This window comes from Pieris brassicae, chromosome 8 (genome assembly GCF_905147105.1).
Source record: "Pieris brassicae chromosome 8, ilPieBrab1.1, whole genome shotgun sequence".
Lineage (NCBI taxonomy): Eukaryota > Metazoa > Arthropoda > Insecta > Lepidoptera > Pieridae > Pieris > Pieris brassicae.
In genome coordinates this window covers 10,014,700-10,032,674 of record NC_059672.1, presented here as the reverse complement: position 1 = coordinate 10,032,674, position 17,975 = coordinate 10,014,700, and the positions used below count along the sequence as shown (strand labels likewise).

The 17,975-nt window shown below is 33.7% G+C and overlaps 3 protein-coding genes across 4 annotated transcripts; 2 read left to right on the top strand and 1 right to left on the bottom strand.

Moving 5' to 3' along the window:
* Window positions 1-2,108: 2,108 nt before the first annotated feature.
* LOC123712751 lies at window positions 2,109-5,824 on the top strand. The gene is made up of 3 exons (XM_045665997.1): window positions 2,109-2,414; window positions 2,981-3,107; window positions 4,524-5,824. The coding sequence occupies exons 1-3, from the start codon at window positions 2,123-2,125 to the stop codon at window positions 4,690-4,692; spliced, it is 588 nt and encodes a 195-aa protein (XP_045521953.1). The 5' UTR covers window positions 2,109-2,122; the 3' UTR covers window positions 4,693-5,824.
* Window positions 5,739-11,218, bottom strand: LOC123712752 (ejaculatory bulb-specific protein 3-like). Of its 2 annotated transcripts, none has more exons than XM_045666000.1 (4): window positions 7,685-7,707; window positions 6,875-7,064; window positions 6,476-6,602; window positions 5,739-6,127 (listed from the first exon to the last, which is right to left on the bottom strand). In XM_045666000.1, the coding sequence occupies exons 2-4, from the start codon at window positions 7,056-7,058 to the stop codon at window positions 6,046-6,048; spliced, it is 393 nt and encodes a 130-aa protein (XP_045521956.1). In that variant the 5' UTR covers window positions 7,059-7,064; window positions 7,685-7,707; the 3' UTR covers window positions 5,739-6,045. The 2 variants fall into 2 exon arrangements, with proteins under 2 accessions (XP_045521956.1, XP_045521955.1); XM_045665999.1 differs by lacking the exon at window positions 7,685-7,707 and adding an exon at window positions 11,158-11,218 and having other exon boundaries at window positions 5,995-6,127.
* A 3,087-nt stretch (window positions 11,219-14,305) lies between these two features.
* LOC123712756 (allergen Tha p 1-like) lies at window positions 14,306-15,875 on the top strand. Its single transcript, XM_045666004.1, has 3 exons — window positions 14,306-14,435; window positions 14,635-14,825; window positions 15,604-15,875. Exons 2-3 carry the CDS (start codon window positions 14,636-14,638, stop codon window positions 15,792-15,794), a joined length of 381 nt encoding a protein of 126 aa, XP_045521960.1. The 5' UTR covers window positions 14,306-14,435; window position 14,635; the 3' UTR covers window positions 15,795-15,875.
* Window positions 15,876-17,975: the final 2,100 nt, after the last annotated feature.

Genomic DNA, 17,975 nt, shown 5'->3' with positions numbered 1-17,975 from the left:
GTGCACCGAACCGCACGATAGAACCCCGATGTCCATACTGAACTTACAACTTGGTGGCAAGAGATAACCCGGCATTAGGGAAATGGAGTGGCCAAAGCTTTCGAAGTTGGACGTATGAAGCACGAAATGTATTGCGATGGTGAAATATAATAGGTTGGGATAAAAGTTTCTTCGCATTTTTTAAGAAATTTCACAACATTTTTTAATATAGTTTATTTACCTTTAATTAAAGTAAGTAGGTACCGTTTTGTTCGATAACTTTTTGCCATCTAGTAGGTAGGGACATGATTCCATTGCTATAGAAATTTTGGGGCTTCTGATCAAAATATCGCGACAATTGGTTTTGGAAGTCCTCTCGTGTTGTTAACCTGACACTGCCTAAAGAATTCTCAAGAGACCGAAACCGAGATGGAAATCTGAGGGTGGAAGGTGAGGACTATACTGCGGATGCATTAACACCTCCCAGCCAAGCTCTGTTAATTTTTGCTGAGTGGGTAATTTGTGTGAGGTCTAGCGTTATCATGATGAAAAACCACACTCCTTCTGTTGAATAATTCCAGCCGCTTTCTCTCAACTCTTTGCTTTAATCTCATCAGTTGTTCGCAGTAGAGTTTAGAATCGATGGCTCTGCCTGGTGGTAACAGCTCATAATGAATAATGCCCTTCCAATTCCACCACACACAATGCATCACCTTGTTGCGAGTTTCGCCACAGTCTGTGGAGCCTGACCGGCCTTTGACCACGACCTATTTCCCACGTTCTTGTCGTACGTGATCCACTTTTCATCACCAGTTATCAGCTTCTTCAAAAATGGTTCGGTTTCATTACGTCGTAATAAAGAATCACAAGTGAGTACACGGTTTCATTAGGTTTCTTTGAGCTCCTGAGGTACCCAAATATCGAGTTATTTTCAAATGCGCTAAAACTGTTTTTTTCGTCGTAACTACTGATATGCCGATCTTGCTCCACTTTTTCAAAAATGGCATCCATTTTATCCGTAATAGGGTGACCAGAGTGCATCTTTGACATCAACATTTCCGGATTGAAAACGCTTGAACTAAATTTGTGCTACTCTTACAGACACTGCACTAGATACATAAACATCGCAATTTTTTATATGATTCAGCGCTAAAGCGCTGGAGCGCAATTGGGCGGCGCAGTTGTAACCCATTAACGCAGTAACGAGACTGATAATATTTAGAATGCCTTCTTCAATTGTAATGAATCACTCGAGAATGCTATTGTACACTTACGTTTTGAATTTACGGCCACACGTACGAAGGTTGGTTGTTTAATCGTACATCGTGCGCCCTGAATAAAACAAACATCAGTGCTTACCAACATTTTCAATAAAAATAAGTAGTAGGTAGGTATTAAGACTGTCGAAGATAAATAAAAAGTACTCAGAGGTTGTATCAGCTAGATAATAGCCTTTTTTCTTTTCATTTCCCAAAATATTTGGTACTCAGGTAGGGTTGGGCATTTAATCTACAAAATTTATAATAGTTGTTCATATTGCTTTATTTTATGAATATATTACCTTAAAATATTCATTTTATAGAAGATTCAAGCAATTTCGACTTGGACTAGGTACTATAATCCACCTCAAATGGAACGCCCCCAGTGGGGCAGGCTTCTTAACAATTTAAATAAATATCTAAAGCGTAAAACTTGAAGACGACTGAACCAATATGAGTAGTTTTTTTTAATATCTTGAACTCTGATGAATTTTATGAAGAGAATTGGAAAAATACACGGAAGAACCTAAAAACCATTTTTTTATGTTACAGGAGGCATACGGGCAGGAGGCTCACCTGATGTTAAGTGGACACTTGCACTGCGGGAAGGCTCGCTAGCGCGCTGCCGGCCTTTTAAGACTTGGTACGCCCTTTTCTTGAAGGACCCTACCTCGAATTGGTACTATAGAACAGCGACATGTCTCGATGAACATAACAAAATGTTCCATATGTTCGGTTCTAAATAATAAAATCCTAATAGTTACTAACCACTGTCCATCTTTAGCATACCGACAAGGCGAAAGCAATACGTCTTATGTCATTACGTCAACCAAAACCTCATCACCATCATTACTTTACCAACTCCACCCCAAGACGCACTCAAAATGTGGAGTTTATTGCCATTTTTAAGCCTCCTACGATTATTATCAGCTGAAATAACAGCCCCAGGCATCGATAGAATTATGAGTGATGGTGTTACGAGTGTTGGGTATAATTTAGTGTATGGAGACGAAGATTTCCAGGTGTACAACGAAGTGGTGAGAAATGAAGAGAAAATGAACGCTTTGAAGAATAGGTTTAATTTAAATGAAGCGCTGCCTCCGTTGCCAGCTGGGGACGTCAAATGCTTGATGTCCGTTGATAGATACTGCTCGAAGAGTATGCGTGAGATGAAAAGTAGGTTTATATAATTTTTATTATATGAGAATTGTAGGTCGGTTAATAAATCGTATTTTTAAGGATTTATATATCACAGTAAAGTAGTTAAATGAGAGAGTTACTTAATTGAATCTGTAGACAGTTAGTAAGACAATAAAGCAGCGTCGAAAACCGTTAGCTACCTGTCTGACCGAAGGCCAGCGTGTTGATTAACAATGTAAAACAAGATGGTAAAATAAGACTCTGCCATGATTATTTTATTTGTTATTGTTATTTCGGTGTCATCGTGATGAAGTGAGAGCTTGGAAATTCCGTGTTTTGCTTTATTGTAAATGGTTAGTCTTTTTGCCTAGGAACGTTTAGGAAACTCGTTAAACGTTTCGTTCACTCACTTATCTGACAGAATTTTAGCGACTTGATTGAATACCGATTTTTAATTAACTGTCTAGAGATTCAATTAACTCTCTGATTTAACTTATACTTTACTGCGACATATATATCCTGTTAGCCTATGTTAGATTTCACATCGGGTATCGAAGACAAATCTGACGATAGCCAGGTATTGAACAAACATATTGTTTTAGGTGTGTTAATAGAGGCCCTAAAAGATGACTGCGCGAAATGTTCGAAAGAGCAGAAAGAAAATGCGGGAAGAGTTGTTGCTTCAATGATGGCGCACGATCCTTCAGCTTGGAAATTGTTCCTGACAAGGTACGATGGTCTCGAGAAAATTCAAAGGATTCTTGGATAGTGTATGTATTTTCTATCTCGTTTAACACAAATATACATTTTGGGTACTAATATACAAATAGCTATATACGATACGGTTTTTTTATATAAAAAGCAAGGGTGAAACGGGTATGAGGTTCACCTGATGTTAAGTGATACAACCGTCCATGGACACTCTCAATGCTCAGGGCTCGCGAGTGGGTTGCTGGCATTTTAGTAATTAGTTCGCTCTTTTCTTATAGGAAACTAGATAAAATTAAAATTCCTACAAGTTAACTTTATACGTATTTAGTTAAAAACCAATGAAATGTGTTTTTTTGTTATTGATATAACTGAACGTAAAAAAATATAGATGGGAAATATATAGAAGATAATTTAATATATTGTATATTGTGCAAGTTTAAGTGTTAGTCATAATTAACATAAAGGGCTCTATACCATAAATATTTATGTAGATATATACATAATTTGTTAATAATATCGAAAGGGATTTATTCCTGCTTACACTAACTGTTACTACTTGAGCTAAAAACTCTAACCAATTTCTATATAATAACCTTGTATTCTAAATGCATTATTCCCATAAAATGGGTGGCCTGAGATCGTAGGTTCTAAACCTAGTAGACCTCAGACTTTTCTTTTTCATTGCAAATTTAACACTCGCTAATATGGTGACGGAAAACATCGTGAGGAAACCAGACACCTTATACCCAAAAATGTCGTGTGAAGGCTGATCACCGACTTCGCTATTGAGAAAAATTAATTTCACGAGAGATATAGAAATCTCAGACCGAGGGTTGTAGCCCCTCTGGTTTAATATAGGCTACAGGTATTGTACGGTTCCTGGATCATAGAGGTGCTTTTAATAATAGAAGATTTTAGTTTAACTCTATAAGACATAACAACAAAATAATGAAATGTTAATTGCTATATAACGAATGAATGCAATGTTACAGTTGAAAAGAGTAAAACAAAAAAAAATGTAGCGATTAAAAAGAGTGGCGGAGAGTTTATTGCCAATTCTTCTCTTCCGTTCTACCCCCTTGATTTGAGAACTGGCAGTAAATGTAAAATTAGAAGCATTTAATGTTTCATTTTTTGACGTTCATAAGTGTATATTGTGTTACCTATATGAATAAATGATTTTTGACTTTGACTTTAAAGAAAGTGCCTACATCTGGCTATACTCTCGGGGCATAACTCCGACGGTTTAGGAAATCGCCACGCTTATAGAACTAAGAAAACCTGAGTGATCAAAATGTACAGCTTTGGCTCGTACAGGTATAATGTTAGTATAGCATTATTTAACATTTATACAACAGAATCAAACTGTCTTTCTCTTAACTTTAGGTAGCTGTATATAAACTTTATAATAACATTAAACAATTAAATTTGCAGGTCCTCGTTACAAATTTTTCCTGAGAAAAAGCCGACAAAACGGGAAAATTATAAATATAAAATTGTAGGACGGGCCGAAGATATAGTTAATTCTAGAAATAGATACACTATGCCAGGTGTAAAAGTTAGAGTTAAGAGATATGTCGTAGAGAGAGTTAACTACGATTAGTGATTAGCTTACTAAATGCTATTATGTGGATACTCTCATCACAAGTATCTAATTTTAAACAATATTGCTCGACATTGTTTCTTTCAACGAACATCTAAGGACACAGTTAAATAGCAACAAAACGTGATTTGAATCGATGACGACCAGTCACTTTCCGTGAAACTTGATCCCTTGGCGTTGCTTAGATATGTTAAATGCATCTTCTAACGCATTTACTATGTTCAGTGTTCAGAGGAGTTTGGATTAATACCTGCATTAGCGGACAGGGCGGAATACGAAATACTATCCGTTTACCACCGTTCCACAACTAAGCGTTTCTTAACGCAGTACTTGCGCGCCCCACCACTATGTGGAACCAGCTGCCAATTGAAGTATTTTTTTAACTAATTCAACTTATGGTCGTTCAAGAAAAGAGCGTACCAATTCTTAAAAGCCTTCTGGTAATATGATTGTCCATGGACGGTAACACTTAACATCAGGTAAGCCTCCTGTCGTTATAATTAAAAAAGAATATCACTTCTCTTAAATGAATACGGGTGAATCAGCTAGAAGGAAGTAAAGAGAAGCAACGCTATGATCAAGTTTTAGAAAATTGGCGCAGTACTATTCCTAAATCTGTGTGGAGCTATCGTCTACATAGTGGGGATCGTTTCGTTCGTTGAATTTATTGTTCGGATCTGGAGTTGACTTTTATCTTGGAGGCAGAATTCAAAATTCCCCCTGTATCTTCACGCTCTTCATCTTGAGAATTTTAAAGACACGTTTTGTGGCGCACAAAGTCAGGGAAAAACTATGCTAAATTCCTAACGCCTGCGACAAAGTTCTGTCGTTTTTAATGGCATTATGAATTTTGTGAAACTTTAACTCGTTACTCATATATAGGGCTTTAGTAATAAAATAACTATAGAAATAATTTTTTATAAGTGTATGAGAGTAAAGGTAAAGATTAAGTAATCGGGAAATTCTTAGATGCAGGTGTATCGTTGCAATTTATATGGCGCCTGACAAAAAAATATTGTATTTATATAGCGTTGATCATTTTAATATTTAAAAGTTTTACATTTGTTGATTGTAATAGATTTAGTTGAATTTAAAATTTCGTTATTACTATATTAAAAGAAAGTACACGTTACAAGATTAAAGGCATAAGAAATAACAATTCGAAGTTAGTTGCGACGTTTAGCGTTCTTTTCATGGTGACGCCTTCTATCCGATAATGTGTACTATTTTCTTTTGATATATTTATTTTAAATACAACTTCAAATGCTGTCCCAATACTCTTTATTACGTTACTATTCTACGAAAACATTATTAATAAATTGATCATTGTCTTGATTTCAGTCTATAATTTTATTAATTTATTGACGGCTCGGTTGAGTTTAAAAAGTTTTTCCTCGATAAGTACTGAAGCCTGTAACTACCATCAGGATTGAATCTGAAAACAGATTGTTTTATTGTAAACCTCGATTAGTTTAGTTATTTATTTTTTCGGAATATAACAAGAGTTACATGAATGAAATATAATGTGCTCAATAATTATTCAGAGAATGATGGATTTTACTTGTTTTTCCTTTTTTGAAATTTCTTAACGGTAGAATAAAAGTTTAACCTAAAATACCTATAATAATAAGAAATGAATTTTCCGAAATAAATCACCAGAAGTTGTGTTGTTAAATTATTTCAACAGCTATTTATAAAAGCGTAAAAAAGCTTGGGTTAAAAACCTTTAGAGCCTGAAAAACGAATCCTATATTATATGAAAACTATTAAAGATAAACTCTACTTTTTCTCTAAGATTTGCCAATCTTCAGGTCTATTGTCTATGATGAACTGCATCACTTTATCAGCACCCAATCGTTGGCGATCACTACACTTCTTGCAGTCATTTTGTATGGCATCAGGAAGGTTTTCTGTGATAAAAAAATAATGAAAAATCTGCGTATTCAATATTAATACCACGATAATACATTTAATATTTTTTTTTATATTGCTATACCATATTGATAATATGTTAGATTTCAACAATCACTCAATTTTATTTGTTGTTGTTGTTAGTTGGAACTTTAAAAAATTTGTGATATCGTCAAATCGATTTTAGTGATTTAACGACAGACTTACGGAAAGTTGCTATATATCAAAATATGCCTTAATGATTTCATTAATACTTCTAACAAAATAGTACTTCTCAACTCCTTAGCATCGGGTGTACAAGGTCCATTGTCTAGAAGACAGTTGATATAACCAGTGAGCAATCTGTCACTCGCCAAAACCTCATCCAAATTCACATCGTCATACTTGGTTGTATACGTTGTATTTTCGCAAGAACAGATCGCAAATATCAGTAATAAAACAGCCAGGATCTTCATTTTGTTCTAAAAATATTAACATACATTAATAGCGCCTGTAAAAAAAACATTATCTACTTTAGCCGTAATTTATCTCTAAAATAACTACAACGAAAAACGATTTGCTGGTCCAAAGTACGTGATTTTTGGGTCATTGTATTGCGTGTGGAGAATTAATGGTAAGATGAGATGAATGAGACCTAAAGGAAGAACTCCACAACCACAGCACTCTCACCACTGACTGACTGGCCCGAAGGCTCCAGTGGCTAACATCAAGACCTTAGCTAAAGGAATAAGTTAGATTAAGGGATTATCGCATTAATTTTTAGTAACAGCCACACTGTAGATGGCAAAAGCTACTGGTAAGACGTGATTAGAACGCACGAACTCAGAGTTCAGGCGCCCACTATGCCAAATGCTCATAATGTAAATGTGCTATTATAATTACCATCGCCTTATGCCTTTTAGCTTCAACTTCTGAACTGGAACGTTTGTTGAATTGTATAAAAATAAATTAACTAGCAGAAGTCGCGGATATATTATTTGTATACTTAACTACGATATACCTGGCGTTACAGTTGTCCATGGAGAGCGTTTCAATTCTGCTCATTTGCTCGTCCTATTAAATATAGTACAATGCAACTTACCGTATACCGTAGTTCACTATAAATGTTAGAAAACTAAATTATTTTGTGTACTTATAAGCAACCTCATACAAGAATAACGTTGTAACTGAATTTTATTGTTTTATACTCGAACGAGCGATGGGCCGACGAGAATGGAAGCTGGTAAATTGGATGGTCACCATAAATGGCCAGCAAAAGATGAGATAGGGTGGAAAACATTGTAGGAGGTCATCTCCCCGATGGGTTTTCTATAAAGGCCACATATTAAGTTTAAGTGTACCCTTAGTGTAAGTTACAATGGTTTTGCCAAGTAAGTAAATACGTTTCATCAATATTTCATTTAATACAACCTACACGTATTTACATATTTTTGTTTTTATTTGTACCTTATACGCTCACAGAGCAAATCTCAAGTTTCCATTAATATCAATAACTGTTTTTGCTAAGAGTAACCTTTCCAGATAAATTCTTATAATCACATCGACTTGTTTTATTAAATGTAACTAATCGTTTTGGTGTAATTTACACTATTGTGTTTACGTAAAAGATTCTGGATTTAATTGACAGTATAACGGTTTGGCCAAAAAAATTTGACTCAAAACGGGACATTGGTTTAATTTAGGTAAAATAATAAGTTGTCAATCAAAAACAAAACACTCTTTTTAAGCTATTTATTCAGAAAAAAATAGTTGGCTTAAAAGTTATCACAAAATATAGGTATGCAAAATGTTTAGTAGTATTCATATTTATCAGAAGAACAAATTTGTTTTAATATAGCTGGTGACAATTTCAAATATAAATGTAACTCTCGATCACGTCTGATGTTTTTATATTCTGCTGCTCCAGTTGTTGTACGGTTTCTGAAAGCGGGACAATTTTGCGTCCCACAGTTCATTTCGGGGACACCGGGACTTGTAATTGGAAAAAGGTCTCGTTCAAAACGGGACGTCTGGTCACAATAGCCATAACCAATATGACAGGTCCTCGAGGAATGAAATACAGTTAGTATTTCAGCCTACTTCAGAACCATTTCAATTTAGGGTTCAAGAAAAGAGCGTACCAAAGGGGTAGCAACCCACTCTCCCTCTGGTAATGTGTGTCTGGTGGCGGTATCACTTCAGGTGAGCCTCCTGTTCTATAAAAAAGTCTTTTAATATAAACATGAAGGTATTTTCTTCTTGTTATACACAGTTTCTTAACGTTTGAAGAAATGTCTGCCATAACCCACAAAGAAGAAGAGGTTTTCTAGTTCTGAAATAGCCGCCCAAAGAAGTATTTCCGAACCAATTCGATTTTGGTCCTTCTAGAAAATTGGGCGGCGTCTAAAGGCGGCGGTATCCCTTAACATAAGGTGGTAAAGTTTTCCCTCTGTTATATAGAAATAAAAAATTGAGCAAAGAAAATCTAGATAGATATGTTATGAATCAATACAGACATAAAAAAAATTAATCAAAGTTTGTTTCTCAGTTCTATCTATGGTGAGGATAATCAGTAAATCGTATAATGCGACAAATTTTATTATGCTAGACATCAATTTTCGTTACACGCATCTTTACATAAATAATAATGATTATGCTTTCAAAATTATGGTATCAATTTTTGCTTTTAGTACTCTTTACGATACGATTGCCTATATTCGTGGTTCATCGTCCGTCGTTCCACAACTGAGCGTATTTAAAGGCAGTTTCCGAGCACCACCACTACTGTGGAACCACGTACCCACTGTTATTTCCAAACCAATTCGACTTAGGGTACTTCAAGATAAGAGCGCCACAATTTTTTAAAGGCCGCCAACGCAGTCGCGAGGCCTCTAGAGTGTCCATGGGCGGCGGTATCACTTAACATCCGATGAACATCCTGCCCGTTTGCAAGGGGTTCTATAAAAAAAAGACTATCATAAAATCGCTTCGCATGTACTGAAAGCGTCGTTTACTACAGATTGTGATCTGTTTAAAGAAACATTACAATCGATGTTGGTGCTCACTGTGCGAACCTTAAAACACTCTCTTGAAACAATAAATTAAATGGAAAATCTACCAAAATATACAAAATTTAAAAATTTTGTAAATCAAAACTGAGCCTTAGACTTGATCACAGGCAAGTAGGTGATCGGCCTCCTGTGCCTGACATACGACGTTGACTTTTTGAGTCTAAGACAAGCTGGTTTCCTCACGATGTTTTTCTTCACAGTTCGAGCGAGTGTTAAAATAGAAAAAAAAATGTTATATTCACCTAAAAAAATAGCAAATTAGCAATATTTTTTATACAGCTAGAATACCATATTACCAATACTAAAACTATAAAAAAATATAAATTGAAGATAGCATTAAGAAAAAAGGTCCATTGATGCACAGCCGGGGATCGAGCCTCCGGAATAAAAGTCGCACACTGAAGCCACTAGTCCAACACTGCTTAAATTTTGTTATCATTTTTTTGTATACAGAGTTATAAAGGAATAACAGTTCCGATGCGGAAATTTCCATATTAAAAAGCACTTAAACGACCTTACCCTTCACGTCTTCATTATAAGGAGTGAGGGCGACATTAACTTTGATCTTTGCTCACGTCGATGACATTCAGTAAGTTAATGTAAGGAAATGAAATAACTTATTAGTAATTAGGTTCTTAATATTCTTAATATACACAAAGGCACATATCATACAGATAAAAGGTAGACTTTAAAGACAACTATATGGAAAGGACCAAGGGGAAGAAGGTGAAGAGGGCGCCCCAAAACAGATGAATACAAGAAATAGAAGCGAATGGAGAAAGAAAGCCATTGACAGAGTCAGTTGGATAAAACTGAAGCAGGCCTTTACCCGTGAAGGGGTTCCGATCGATGGTCCTGAAGGTGGCTAGGATATAGGATATATAGGATAACAAGATGAAAGTGATGTATAGAGTATAAAAAATCTAACCTGTATATTATTTTCTTTTTGTCGTGATTGGAAATTAAACGGGATTATTATTCATTATTTATTTACATGGTAATAATAAAAAGTCAAAAATCATTTGTTCATATACGTTACAAAATGTACACTTATGAACGTCAAAAAAAAAAAAACGAAAAGAAATATACATTAAATGCTTCTGATTTTACATTTACTGCCAGTTATCAAATCAAGGGCGTAGAACGGAAGAGAAGAACTGTTAATAAACTCTCCGCCACTCTTTTTAATTAAAAAAACAAATTTTAAAACTTGAATTCGTGGCAGTGGAATATTAGATTTAAATTTCAAAATTAATGTAGATGTCAAGTTAACTCATACGTAATCGGTAGAGTATCTGGACTTTTTGATCACAATGTATTAATAATTTCTGTGTCATCCATTGCATTGTTTCAATACATGTGTAGAAACAGGCAAAATAATGGCCCTAATAAGTCAGTAGAGTTACGATTTAACTAAAAAAACAAAAGTTTAGCTATCATTTTTTTTACCTTAATGACGTCATTAAGCTTATGGAAACAAATAATTTTGGAATTAATTTCTTACCGTGGAATTTTCTCGCTGTTGCAATGTTTTTAGTTTATTTTATCGGTTGTTTCCAGGCCTGGGTTTTACCTTGCTTGTGACGACAATCACAAGTGGAACAGGTTTTATTACACAGCTCGCGGCCTGGGTTATTTCGGTTAGTAAACACTACAAGGTGTATTAAAATAAACGAGTTTTTGGGTAGGTTTATATGTAATATTATGAACTGAATAGTTGGATGGATGTCAGGAACTACTGAATTGTATTCAACATTCCTTTGGTGGTGAAATCAAAAATATAATCGATTTTTCTCTATCAGCTCTAGTTCCCGTGATAAATAAACAATGTTTCACTATAAATATATATTTTTATGGCATCAAGGAATTGTTATGTCGTGTGATTCGAATTAAATTCGTTAGGCAATCTCGCATGATTCCCCAACAGTAGTCGGCTATCATATGAGTGTCCCATCTTCCGTAGTATCTATTCTCAATGATAAAAACCATCTTGAGTCTTGGTGGTAACGTTCTCCTTGTTCTTCGCTTAGGTCTCCTAAATTGTGTTGGAATTGATCTAAGTGACTGTTGAGATAGTGCAATTTTATACATTGAGCCTACGTAATATTTTGTCTTCAAATCAATTCTTTTAATACATTAATCACATTAAAAAATAGATTTTCTTATCTTTTGACGTAATGTACTAACGTTGTACTTAGTTTGTATGTACTTATTTATTTGAAAATGACAAAATTAAACAAATATAAATAATATATTCACCTAAAAAAATAGCAATTGTTTTGTACAGTAAGAATACCATTCAAAATGCCTGTTTTTGTCATTGTATCTGAATTTTAAAAGATGCAGACTTTATCTAAATTGGAGCCGAAGAGTTATTATATCATGTATTAAACAAATGTTATATCTAGTTCGCCTCGGCGTACCACAAATGAATAACATTAGTACATGTTTACGTACTTAGCCATAATGTTATTGTCAAAGCGATTTTCTGCGAACGTGGTGAGTATGAAGGAAAATAACTTGAGGTGACATGAGTTCAGGCCGTCCGTGGTTATACAGTTTAATGATATATGGTCTGATGTTAATATTTTTGGTAAAAAATCATTGTGATACATTCAGGTGAACATTAAAATTCCTAAAAAAATTACATAAATAAGCTATTTATTACTTATCGGTAGGATAAACACTATTGTTGCGTTTCAGGACCGTCGGATAGCGCTATTCGTCACATAAAGTCCATCATTTTAACTTCCAAATAATTTATGTGTTGCATAGCTATTTGGTACTTTATCCATACATTGTGTAATATAGTCCCTATATAATCTATATTGTTGCTCTTTACATCGCAGTCTTCATCAGCGTTATCAAATATATCAAACTTACTAACAATAACGCAACGAAAGAAAGTTGTACGCTATCTCGTATATTCTAGCAAAATGTATTTTATTTGAAAAGTTGCGGGCACAGTCCCCGCAATAATTTAGCACCTTTGTCTAAAATAGACCATATTTTAACATACCATACTCAATTTTGTCACATAAAAATAGTCTTTATTCTATTGATATATGAATGAAAATCCTGTGTTTCAAGTATTCAATTTAAAATAATTTGTTTCTAAGATTTAACTTCTATGGATATCGCCTTGAATCTGACGGCAGAGGTCAAACACTGCATTTTATTTGTTTGCGTGCCTATCCTTAAGGTAAGGTTACTTTTTTAGAATTTAGTTTTCTAAGAACCGAGCTGAAACGCATGTTGGGTCTAAAGGACATATTATCGTATTATTCTGTAAAATAAATAAATTAAAAAAACGTCTTTATTTATAAGTCGGTGCTCCAACCCAGTTCTACTATATTATTCTTTGAAGGCCGGCAACGCACTTGCGAGGCCTTTGGCATTGTGAGTGTCCATAGGTGGCGGTATCATCAGGTGCCCCTTCTGCTCGTTTGCCATCGGTACCATAAAAATAATCTACATTATTTATTATTCCACTATTTGTGTAGTATCCCTCCTTATCCTTATTCATCTTTTATTATGATTTATTTAGTCTCTTTTCTCTTATCTCCTAAATAATGACTTTTATACAAATACACAAAAGTATGCAATATTTACAATTAAAACAAAAAAAAACTGCCTTTATTCGAGTACTACATTTACATTATAAAGTTAAGTCACTGTCATTATTTTTTAATACTCAGTACTCGACCTCCGACGGAGGCCTTCTCCAAATTCTTCTACTTGTCTCTATTCCACACGACAATTTTGCCTACAAATTGCGCCTATTTCTAATTTTCCTTCTTGGTACGTGTTACGACGTCTTTTAACGTTGTCTTTAAGTTTCAATCGAAGAATTGAAGCGAAAAATCGAAAAGTATTTACAATATATGATATATTCCATATATATAGCAGTCAGAAATTAAATACATCAGTGGAACTACATCACATCTGCCTTAGATTTATGCATGTTTAATGATAATTTTTCAACCTAATAAGCAAGTAGGTGATCATTCTCGTAAAGACTAGACCAACATTGCTCCAATCCAGTCATAGTTGAATCATTATGTTAATAACTATTTAAATGGTGTAATATTTATGCATGCATATTTATAATGTGCATAAAAATCAAATGTATATATTTATAAAAAGTAACATGTACTTTATATTTATTAATTATTATAATTTTTGTACGCAAAAAACTTCGTCGGATAAATGTTAAATAAAATTGATTAGGTTTGGCAAACGCGTTTATGTCTTTTCTACTGAACTTTGTTTTCCGCACGTAACAAAATACTTTTTATAATTCCGTGGCAGTTGAACTCTTATATAAAAATACCGGTTCTCCACTAACATATAACATATATACATAAGTTTAGACTCATATTCTCAGTAACTCAGATCGATTAGTTGTATTTTTTTTATAATATATATGGATTTAAATAATAAAAAACAATAAATGAATTTTTGTACTTTAATTATTAATTGACTTTTTGAATATCTATATTACCGGCCTAATTAAACATTCTATCAATATTTGTCAAGTGTGTGTGTAATTTGTTTACAGAGTAAACAGAACATATGAAGTTTCATCTCAGTATTACCAGCGTTAGTCTGTGGATAACCAAAATTTAATTAGCGACATGACGAAATGTCTTCCCATAACGCCCAAAACTAGTTTACATTGACGAAAAGATCATGTTATTTTTTCGTATAAAAACTAAAGTTGATGTCCGGCCAGTATAGTTGACAACTGTAATCGTAGCCGAGTGTTTAAAAAAAATTAAGGTATTTTTTGTCTAAATTGTTGAGCTTTTAATTGACTGATAAAAAACTCTGACAGATTAGTAAAAAAGGAAAAAAAATGATTAAATAGTACGTTTGATTGATTATCAAAGTACGTTTTGATTGAGCTATGTGTGTTTTTGTTTAAATATTTCTGCGTATTTCCTAACTAAAGTGATTTTAACATTAGATTTTTTTTTAGAATGAACGCTTTAATAATTTGTGTCTTGGGAGTGTTGGCTGTTACCGCGGCGTTACCTGCGGACCATTACACAGATCGCTTTGACAATATCAATATTAATGATATCCTGAATAACCCAAGACTTCTCAATGCATACATCAATTGTGTGTTAGATAAGGGAAAGTGTACCAGCGAGGGAAAGGAGTTGAAATGTAAGTAAACAGATAATACTGAAGTATTCTTTGCGTGGAGTTATGGTTATATTCCCTTCTAATCTCACTTTTCTCTTAGAAACCGGCATGCCTAAGACGTACAAATGGGCGTGTGTCAGGCACAAGATCACCTTCTTGCTTATAAGAAAAAACAAATACTGAAATCTGTCTCCAAGCTTTGTAGTGCCACTGTTTTTTTTTAATTAAAAAAATGAGATTATAGACTACATACTTGACGACTTCGTACAATTCCTTGCTATTTTAATAAAAATCATTATGAACATCAATCTAATAGAGAATTACGAATTCCACTATTCAATTAGCGCTACTATTTAGTAGAAATATTCTAATTTTTAAATATATAACCTGTATACTCTGGCTTCAGTTATGTGCTGAGATATTTTAGGCTACTCGATTATGAGGAAGTTGTATGAATCTGGCTAGCGACATTAGTTCTCATGTAAATTTTACACGTGTGCACATCCTTTCTATTACATATTTTCATAAGTTGTACTCACTAATTGTACTCATTTTAACACGTGTCTTGTTTAGAAGTAAACATAAATAAATATATAACATAATTTTAAGTTTTGAACTGCAGTTGTAGTTAGCAAGAGTCTCTCACAAGTTTTAAAGTTGCATAAGTAGTACTGTCGTAAAACAGAATATAAAATAGTTTCGAAGTGTGACCCCTTAAATTTAAGCAAGACTTCCAAGCAAATTTACGCAAGGACTAGCTTTGTGTTGAATTTACGTTAAAAGATAAATGTTTTTACAGCTCACATTAGCGACGCTCTAGTGACAAATTGTGAGAAGTGTACGGACAAGCAGCGCAAGGGAACTCGTACCGTGATCAGCCATCTCATTAACAATAAGCCCCAAGAGTGGCAATTGTTAACAGCCAAATACGATCCCCAGAGAAAATACTCAGCGCAATATGAAAAGGAATTGAAAACTATCAAAGCTTAGAACAGCATTAAATTTTAATTTATATTTTTATTTTGTAAACTGATTTACATTTTTATTTATAATGACTGAATAAAACTTAAGTTGAATAGGTTTTTTTTTTATTTTGTCCTTATCTATATATAGCAGACACTTAAATATAATTTTGATGTGTGTCGGCCGTTGAACCGCTCGTCCCTGAAGTTGTAGATTTGAACCCTGTGCATCAATCAACTTTTCTCTGTTTACATTAAATATTTGGTTGTACAAGGAAGGAAACATTGTGATAAAAACTTTAGGGCACATAAGGTTGATCATCCAATTGCCTATTAGACAGATATAGAAATCTGAAACAAAACCAAAGCATAAACAGCCTATATTTTATTTAGGTTGAAAAGTTTACCCTTAAGGAAATTTCTACGAACCATCACTATGTGGAACCAGCTGCCCACTGAAGTATTTCCGAACCAATTCGACTTAGAGTTCTTTTAGAAAAGAGCGTTTTAATTCTTAGAAGGCCGGCAGCGCGCTGGCGAGCCTTCTGGCACTGCGAGTGTCCATTAGTGGCCTGCCTGTTAGCCTCGTCTAAAAAATATGTATGTCTGTACTAGTGTACACGTATTTTTTTTGAAAATGATCTTCTATATGCAACTTTACAGAAATTGGTTAAATAAAATAAAATTAGAAAAATGTAATGTAAATATGATCATAAAAGCCTTTTGTTAAACAACTAAAGGCTTTTATTATTATAGATATGGATACAAATAATACAATTATTTCATTTTACCTCACTACTAAGATTATTACAGAAATTCATTAATTGCAATAGAATTATTACTATCATTGTTATCGTTATTACATATTTTTGTTATCAATGGCTGCGAATCTCTTCGAATTGACCGTGGTAGGTACAAGAAACTAATGTCGCCGATAAAGAAATTCACTGCAATAAATATTTGTTAGATTTACTCTGGCTAATATATCACCCGGAATATTTTACGTTGTTATAAACAAATATGTTTGATAAATTAAGCTTGAACATATAAATAAACTGTTTATTTTTATGTAAATTGTATGTAAAATAACACATTATCAAGTATGTTATTTTTAAACTATTTTAATAATAAATATAAGTATTTCCTCATACTTCTTTGTTCTCTTTGGAGTAGAGACTCTTGGGCCGTGGGGTTCAAATGCACCAGCGCTAATTAAAGATTTAAGTTGGCGTCTGGTAGATAGTATCAGTGATTCCTGAACTGGTGCTTTCCTCGCTCAACGAATAAGTGTCGCAGTACAGCGAGTAAATGGTCCCACCGTTAAAGTTATTTTCAAATTAGAAAATTGTAAATTTATTGTTATATTTAGGTTTCAATAAACGATATGAATATTTTTATAATTCATATACCAAACCAATAATTTTTATAATTAAAAATCAGCAATCAAACAGGTAATATAATTTGCCCTTACATTATTAAAACAATAAAAAAAATCTGTTACCTAACTAAATAAAATTTTATTTAATATCATTTATTTTAACATCGTTTCTAAGGACATTTTTTGTTCCATTTCTGATTTCAGACTTTGATTCATCTGACATAGGTTAAGACTTATGCTAATGAATGTTTAAATTTTAAATTAGAAAATATGTATTTGCGTACAATTGATTACTCAAGATTTGTTTTAAAATTAACCTACTTTTAATACTAATAATAAATTCTGTATACAGCTCTATAAAATAAAAACAAACCAATTACACTATCTTTAGTATACCCGAGAATCGAACCTGTGATTGCATTACACAAAGTAGTTATGGAGCCAAATGCAATTTTTAAAACTGTCCATACGCTTGGTATTAGTAAAATGTTTGTGTACCGAGATATTAATAGGTTTGTACCTACTCGGTGTCGTTGTTGAGATCTCCTCTGTTTGTGACAGAAAAAAAAATGGCCGTCCACGTAGTGTTATTACAAAAAAGGTGGTCAAAGCAATAAGGGAAACAATTCGACGAAATCCTGAGCGAAGCAAAGGATTTTATCTCGGAAGATGAAGATAATACCTAGAACTATGTCGCGTATTTTAAAAGATGACTTAGGACTTGTAGCCTATAAGAAAGGTACTAGTCTTCTCTGAACTGATATTTAAAAAGTTCTAAGGAAGCTTATTAGTCGTCAGAGTGCAATGGTTTGGTGGGCTATGAAGGAGTGA